This window comes from Eublepharis macularius, chromosome 18 (assembly GCF_028583425.1).
Source record: "Eublepharis macularius isolate TG4126 chromosome 18, MPM_Emac_v1.0, whole genome shotgun sequence".
In the NCBI taxonomy this organism is placed as follows: Eukaryota; Metazoa; Chordata; class Lepidosauria; order Squamata; family Eublepharidae; genus Eublepharis; species Eublepharis macularius.
The window spans coordinates 28,111,069-28,119,718 of NC_072807.1; the positions used below are offsets into that span (position 1 = coordinate 28,111,069).

The 8,650-nt window shown below is 43.4% G+C and overlaps 1 protein-coding gene across 1 annotated transcript; it reads right to left on the reverse strand.

The window, feature by feature from the left end:
• Positions 1-77: 77 nt before the first annotated feature.
• On the reverse strand, positions 78-7,955 carry SLC24A5 (solute carrier family 24 member 5). Its single transcript, XM_055002508.1, has 8 exons — positions 7,874-7,955; positions 5,951-6,034; positions 5,742-5,845; positions 4,670-4,770; positions 3,073-3,350; positions 2,418-2,624; positions 1,172-1,273; positions 78-400 (listed from the first exon to the last, which is right to left on the reverse strand). Exons 1-8 carry the CDS (start codon positions 7,938-7,940, stop codon positions 78-80), a joined length of 1,266 nt encoding a protein of 421 aa, XP_054858483.1. The 5' UTR covers positions 7,941-7,955.
• Between the last annotated feature and the right edge of the window lie 695 nt (positions 7,956-8,650).

The following is an 8,650-nucleotide window of genomic DNA, read 5'->3' on the forward strand; positions in this document are numbered from 1 at the left end:
AAGATGCTAATCCCTTCTGTTCCTCATGTTTTATTATTTTTTTTGTCTTTGATTTTAGTAAAAACTGCAAACAACCCTCAGTTACCGCAGAGGCCGAGGGGATTATTTCCTATAATTCCAAGTTCATATAGAATTGATAATACCACAAATCCTAAATACATTACTAGGCAGACTGCCCCTAGTTTTCTGTTGAGTTTCCAGCCATTCAGGTGAACAGCCAGAAAAATAAAAGCGACGGAGCAGATAAGAGAGATGGCGGTATAGGTCAGGCCGCTGCTGTTCACTTCCACTGGACCTGATGTGTCTACAAAGGCTGTCTTGATAAACCAAGGCAATCCTAAACACAAGAGATCGAATACGTTGGATCCTACGATGTTCGACATGGCCATATCTCCTCTTCCTGCAAAGGGGGGGGGGGGAAATACAACGGTTTTTAAGCGTGCCAGGCTTAAGGGGAAACATCTGCTGCAGGGCTACACTATATCTGTGGTTCAGCTTAAACGCGAAGCTGGTGAGGGCAGAAGAACCTCCCCCCGTGTGTCTTTGCGCAGGCCTGGCATCTGGTTCAAATCGCACTGCAGTCCAGACACAGTAGCTGCACGTGTGTCGTTTGCATACGCTGATGGTCTGTTTCCTTTTGGGCATCGGTGCTAGCTAAGCATGTGTTGCATACTTCGCATGGGCTCAGCATTTCACCTAGAGCTAGGGGTGCCAGCTCTACCTTGCCAGCTCCTTGTTTTAAATCAGATTTCAAGTCGCCCGATTGTGGTGTTAAGACAAAACAACCAAGCTTAACATGTCTAGAATTCCACAAGAGTTGCCATTAAAAAAAAAACAAACCCTGCTGGATGTGGCTGAGGTCCATCTAGCTGCCACTTCTGTTTTTCTACAGTAGCCCCACAGATGCCTCTGGAGACTCATGAGCGGAGCAGAAAGATGGCCGCCTCCGCCTGTGCTGCATCCCTACTGCTGGGTAGCATTTATACTGGCTCCTTGAATTGTTCCTTAAACCTTACTGATTCAGCAGTGGAAGGAAGGGACCAATCGCTTGATCGTCATGTTAACTTTGTGCCGGGCTTTACTGCCTTGCACTCAGGCGCAAACGTGGAGGAACTTCTCTTGCCATGGCTGCAGAGAAGCTTCAGCATGGTGGAAACAACAACTTGCTTACCTTTTCTGGCCACCAGCACACTCGCAACCGTGTCTGGCATGCTTGTTCCCGCAGCTAGAAGTGTAAGCCCCATTACGGTTTCTGGAATCTTCAGAGTTTCCCCTGTAGGGGTGGTGAGAAGAACTCGTCACTAGCAAGCACTGACATTTTTTTTTTGCAGAACAGAGTGGATTTCGATCTCATTTAGAAACCTGATCTTGTCGAAAGGGTGGGGTATGAAACAGAGCACAAATTAAAATATTGCAGCTCTGTGGCTTTTGCATTGAAGATTAAGATGTAGCTGCTCGTTTGCATCTGCCCAGCAATACTATGTGAAATCTTTCTATCTTTGTGAAATGTTTTATCAGTGAGCACCCACCCAGAAAGTCTGCATTGAGTCTCCCTGACAATACACTTAGAAGCCTGTCCTCCTTGAGAACGGCAGTCCTCTTTGGAGTGGCTGCGACGAGCGTAATCCCTTCTGCTTTTTTTGGCATCTTCATCACATGTACTTTGGGAAGTCACATGAACCACTAACCCCTTTTAATCATCTGCTCTTGAAAGGAAGCATACAGAATTCCCTTGGGAGTGCAGGAGCTGTGAAGTCTGCTGATAATCCTGCCTATAGGGCTTGCCAGCCAAATTGCTATTAAATGTTTAGAGGATGAAAGGCAACTTGAACTTCCAGAAATGGATGAAAAGAGTCTAATAACTTTGGGTTCCACATTTTTCAACTACTGTTGTCAGATCAAATCAATCAAGATCGTTCTCTTTCCTCCTCCCCAAAGTTTTCAATGGTGCAAAACAAAATGTTCACTTTACCCCATGGCCCTTTACTTAACGACCTAGGTGCAACTTAATGTTGGATAACTTAATGTTAAGCATGGTACCTGCCACAGAACCCAGGGGGTGCCCTCCCTTCTGCCTGCTCTCTTGCGGCTAGCAAGCCAAGTGCATCTGACTTCTGTTAAGAACCACTCTGCTATTTGATAAGTCACAAAATAGTCCAGGTTTGGGTTGAGAGTGAAAGGCTACAATCTTGAATGAGATCATCAAGGATTCATCAGAGCAAGACTTGGGCCTGGTAGCACTTTGAAGACTGACTAGGTTTCCAGGGTATGAGCTTGCAAGAGTCAGCGCTCCCTTCATCAGAGTAATCGGTAAGGCTTCTGTGTTTTACAGCACCATTGCTAATTCCATGATTGTGAAAGTGAGGATTGCATTCAGATGGCACTGTTACGGTTACACTGGTTTGATGAATACATACCCACTATTGTTACCATCCACACAAGAACATATGTGAACGCGGCAATCCACAGTGCTGCCATGAGGAATGTAAGCATGAACCAGTTCTTCCAAAATTGCCTTCTGCAGTCAGGTGTTGTCAGATAGAGCAGAAGAATAATAGGGAGAGAGAGGACCCATAGAATCCTTTTCAGGTCTGCTTCAGGCACAGTGAAGACGCTTGGAGGGCCTGTCAAAAGAGCGAACCAGTTAAGCTATGAGATCCTAAATCAGGCTTTAAGAAGTGCCTAGTTTTTCCTCGATGTTTTATCTTTTTAAAAAAACCTCACGTTTTGCAAGAGTGCTGAGGAGGATGCTGTATCGCATTTTTAGTGAGTTGCAGATACCGTTAGCAGAACGTAAGGGCCAAACTATATTGAGGCCCTATATTGAGGCATCTGCTGTAATGGCTTAGAAAGCAGATTGCACTGTAAAACTTGAAATGTTTCAAGCACCAACTTTCAGGTCATCTTTGTACTTCAGAAACTATTCAAGATGATTTTAGTTCATAAAGAGGCTAAAAGAGGCAGCGTGGCTAGTAAAAATTAGCGCTTTGTGACTAGAATTTCTAAAGCAGACTAGGCTATTAAAGCAGGCCCTGATTCTAAAACAACCACTGGTAAAGGTTGCAGGATTACCTTCAGAAATGGTATCTAGTCCGTGCAAGCTCATTGAAAGGTGGGAGTAATCTGACTCGTCCTGAAAAATCCCGCTGTCTGCTCTCGAGTGTCGACGGATAAGGGGCCCGGTCTCCTTCCAGCCGATCAGTGGCTGATGTTCAGCCTCGTCCCCTGTTACTTCAAGGCAGTTACAGCAGGGACTGAACTGCTTCATGATATACCGGTTGATTTTAATGTCAAAACAGAGCACCAAAATGTAGACTCCATATATTAGCAGAAGTGAAGCACATTCATACCTAAAACAAAGGGAATGTAGTTTTAGACCATCTCATTAACTAGCTTTGGAGTGTTTCTGTACTTTGTGCATTCCTCAGTTGCTAAAGAAGTAATCATGTACATTATTTATAACTAGCTGCTTTTTCTTAAGCTAAATTAAGAGACTGAATTTACAAATCAGTTGACAAATTGACTACAAATCCACCTGCTAGAAATCTCCCAAGATTTTGTGCCTGAACGGTCACAAGTCCAGCTGATTTTGACTGGCCACAAAATGACTTGGATACTTAAAGGTTCCTTCTGGCAAAACACTTCTTGTTCATTGTGGGTGTTTTGGTGATGACGAAAGCCAGGCAAATAAGTCTTACTCCATAGACAGGACAGGGTACAAATCTCTCTCTGTCATGGTCTGGCCACACACATACCACCTTTTAAATGGGAAGAACTTGTGAGAGTACTCTGACACTCGTCTTTATTTTTTTTACTTTGGGGATTAAGTTGAATTTGGGGAAAGGGAACTTGTTTGAAATATTCCATCCCCTGTAAATATGTCCAATTGACAGGATTTTTTATCTTGGATTTCCCCTTCTCAGGCACATATGGTACATAAGATGCAGACATAACATAAAAACCCTGGTTTATTTTAACTATGATTAATTTGTGAAACAGATTTGGCTTGCAGGCCAAATCAAGGAAGCCGGGTAGCATGCCAAGGACGTCGCTGGGGCTCTCCTGTTTTCATTCACCCTGCAGAACCATGGTTAACTGGTTAAGAAGTCACTTCCATGCCATGACTTCGGATGCCGATTGATGGAACCTAAGCCACTATAGTTAGCAGAGTGACCTGCATTCAGACAACGGTGCTAACCAAAGTCAGTTTAATCCAGCCATTGTTTTGCCTTGCATCTGATCTCTCTTTGTCTCATGCTTCCCATTATCAAAATGGGTGCCTAAAGCGTACTTGGAGATAGGAGTATGGCCATTTACACGCTGCCCCTATGGAGAGGTGGTGATTATAAATAAAAGCATTCTTAGCTTCATAGCTGAGCTGCATGTGATCGTTATCACATCACTTAGTCCCACATCATGTGAAAAACAGACATCTCTTTCTACTAATGCGTTATCTAAAATAGGTCTTGCTGTTTTTCCTGCCTCCGGGGAAGCAATTTGCGGTTGGCCATTAGTATGAAACCTCTTGTCTTTTTCAAGCTAAAGATGGTTCTGACGGAGCGTACTGCCTCCATTCCAGAGGACTATTCATACATACGCTGCTCCCAGCTAAATCCAAAAAGAGAATCGCCACCTTTTTGGACCCTAATAAATATCACAGGGCTCTTACCAGTAAACTTTGTTGTCAATAATCATACCCAGAACGGCTCCTGCGCTAATTGTGTACGCGAAACAGTCTCGAAATAACGGCCAACAAGAAAGTCTTGAAACCTGCAGAATACATTTTAAGAGGTGGTTTTATGATCCACCGTCACTCCTGCCAAGGATTTGTATACTAGTGTATTAGTCACCAATTTCTGTATACTACTCGTCAGTCTTTATGACAGGTATAGCAATAGCGGGGAAGACAGTTTGTGCATTGTTTTGAGAGGAACTGCACCAGCTTGTGGGATCATAACTGGTGTGGGATCTAAGCCAGTGGCAACATATGCTTGGTGTAGTGAGTAGCAGGGCTCTAATCTGGGGAACTGGGTTTGCTTCCTCACTCCTCCGCTTGAAGCCAGCTGGGTGACCTTGGGTCAGTCAGAGCAGAGCTCTCTCAGTCCCACCCACCTCACAGGGTGATTGTGGTGAGGATAATAATAACACATTTTGGACACTGCTCTGAGTGGGCATTAAGTTGTCCTGAAGGGCGATAAATAAATTGAATGTTGTTATTACTACTATGTTGACACATGATTTCACTGGGGTAGGCATGTTAGTCTACTATAGCAAACCAAAACAAGTCCTCTGTGACACCTTAAAGACATTTATTCCAGTATGAGCTTTTGTGAGACGGAGCTCACTTCTTCAAATCCACACAGATCCCCACCTCATTTATTATATTAAACCTGTCTCTACTCAATTTCTCCCTTCCCCTCTCACATTCTGTAATTTCCTGGAAAACTCAGCTGATTTCTCCTATTGCATCTGAAGAAGTGAGCTCTGCCTTGTGAAAACTCATGCTGGAATATATGTCGTTAGACTTCCAAGGCTTCTGTTTTGTTTTGACATTTGAGTTGTTAATTCATCGGCAACATAGATCCAGCTCTCTTGCACTCTCTCGTTCACATACATACATATACACGGCATCTGTGGTACTTTCAAATGGCTTACGTGCCAGTATGGCTAAACTGAACTGGTCTCGTATTGAGTTGGCTTTGCTAGCAGCTTAAAAAAGAGTCACAGGAGTTGGTACATACCACACTTGACAAGAGTCCGCAAGCTGCACATATCCCAAGAAGGTTGTAGATTGCAGAACCAAGGATGGTGCTGACCCCAATATCTCCTTTTGTGACGAAAACCCCTGCAAGCAAAGCATCATTTTGCGGGATTTTAAGTTTTGCTTTTCACCAAGGTGGTGACGGTGGCAGGAATTCTGTGTCCTGTTAATAAGATTGCTTCACTTTACCTAGGAAAGCCGTGACTAGTTCGGGTGCGGAGCTACCGGCTGCCATGAAAGTGGCTCCTGCAACATCCTGAGAGAGGCCAAGAGCTACGGTGACAGACAAAAAGATTAGGAGCAAGACAAACAAACCAGTTATTGGGGCTGTAGGGGAATCTAGGGCTGATTCCACACACGTTGGATAACGCACTTTCAATGCACTTTATCAATCGTTTGAGGTGGATTTTTTGTTCCGCAAATGAAAAAATCCGTTCCAAATGATCTATAAAGAGGATTGGAAGTGCATTATCCAATGTGTGTGGAACCACTCTAGGTCTCAACAATTCTGAGAGCTTGGTTTAAGTTCTAAGAGAATGAGCTGTGAATTAGGAGGTCCTTGGTTCCCACATCACCTCGTACAAAACTCCCCAGCTGGCCTAAGGAGAGCTAGCCTAACCAGAGTTTTATCCTTAGTCCATTGTTTAGGGTTGTGCTGTTAGTTTATCAGCTTCAATTCCCACATCTGCAATATGAGGGAAATAATACCAGCCTACCTTACAGGGCTGTTTTAAGTACAGCTGCAGCAGAATGTATGAGAAATGCTTTGAACACTGAAAATGCTATATAAATGCTAAAGTGGAGGAAGGCTCCATGGAGGATGGTTGAATTCATCCCATGATTAAAACATGCATGTAAGGAATCCCACCCCATCATTTAGCCTCCCCCGCCAGGGTTCTCTTTAAGTTCTCAGGGGTTTGATAAGGCTTATTCCTTCACTGTCCTCCCTTTTCCCCTTTCAGATGCTCTGAATAATTGGTCCCTTCTGGGGCATATTTCGGGCTCAAACTGTTCACCGCCAGCATTTTTTGTTAGTCATATTCTTCTGTTTACCTGGGAGTTCTCCGAGTAGGTAGAGACTTTTTTGTCTCATTACAGGAGACGTGATAAGTGAAGAACACGTGTCGGGAGATGCAATGTTAGGCAGGAAGGGTAGTTTAAAAAGACAGAGCCAGTAGCAGGGCAAAGGCTTTGCTATATTCTGGAGCCGTGTGAAGCTGTGCCAGAAGGGAAACTTCAACCCATTATAACCTCTCCAGGTCCAAGCCTGGCTCTGGAAGGCAGCTCCAGCCCATTTCCATTCCTCCCTGCCCTTTGGTTGCAATCCCACACAGTTTTAGACTGGAGAGGTGAAATTGATAGAGCCGTAGGAGAGGTGAAGATGAAATTAACAAACCCTCTGAGGAGCGATCTGTGCCAGCCCTGTCTTTTAAAACTACGCTTCCCAGCTAACATTACATCTCCCTATACTTGACAAACATGTGCCAAAGCGTTTCATGTAGAGACCTTGTCTGTGGGTGGCCCCGTTGTGCTGCTTTCACTATCTGCAATGTGGGGCCAGCCAATTTACTATTAGAGATAGTGGTAATAATAACTATAAAGTGGCAGACCATGTCTTAGCATACATTATATTGAAATGCAGTAAACAGATTGTGGAGAATTGGTTTCAAGTGGAGATAGGGCAGGTAGGCTAAGTCTTGAAGTTCAGCTGAAAGAAAAGCTGTGGAGGAAGCAAATTACGGAGGCGGCTTTCCTAAGTAATTTCCCCCAAACACTTATCTTTAAAACAGATGAACATCTTCAATAACTTTGACTTAGTGATGAGTGCAGTTTGTTTGGCTCTTTGCAATCGCTGCGTTAAAACATTGACAGACAAGAAAGTAATACGTTGGTGTTCTTGCCAGCTCTAACCCTTCTTGCCTTCAATAGTCTGCCTGTAAAAACGCTACAAAATTATGTGTAACTTTTTTGTTGTTGTTGCTGAAGACTTTTAAGGTTGCATTGTGAGAAGAAGAATGATCTCAGGAACGGCTGTTTAGTTTTGCAGAAGAGATTACTGGGCCTCTTTTAAAAACACAAAACTGAGGGGGGGGGGAATAAAAAGAAACTTACAATCGCTGATAATCTCCAAGGAAGGTAGGAAGTAATCATCGCACACAATGGACACGGCCAGAAACATATAAAGAATGATTATGAAATAGATAATGATGCCTCCGTCTTCTCGCTCTTGCTGTGTAAAAAATCCCTCTGGGAATTCCGATGAGGGAGAGAGAACACACTGGGTTTTATTTTCTGAAAAGCAAAGGTTAGAGGTTGTATTTGAAACAGCTCATCTTTGTTTTCATCTGGCTGAATGTGGACTATAAAAAGTTGTAACGCAATGCCGGTTTTGTAAAAAAAGTGAAGACTGTTGATTTTTCTGTCTAGGTTTGGTGTTTAGGCTTTTGATATCTAAACGCTATCCCTACGGGAGGTTTTTGAATCTCTTATTCTTTGCTGTGGAAAGATTTTAAACCTATATCCCTTTACCTTGACTCCATTGGCCGCCTCCCCCCCCCTTTTTCCTTTTGATGAGTTCAATGCTTTAGATTTGTTGCCCTAAGCAGAGGACTGATCTAAATAGCGCAAAATGCTTCTTCCAACTCTAGGATTCTATGCGGTCAATTATCAATACAACATCATAGGAGAGAGGATGGGAGGGGGGGTGTTAAGACTAATGAAGAATGCAAAAGGGAACATGGAACAGAATAGTGATTGATTAAAAGACACGTATTAATGCCTAAAAATTTCTGCAAATTCAGACCCAAGTTTTAAGATGTCTGTTTCTATACTTAATTCTGTATTATATGGCCTAATCCCACATACATCTACTTAGGAGTGTTGTGTAAA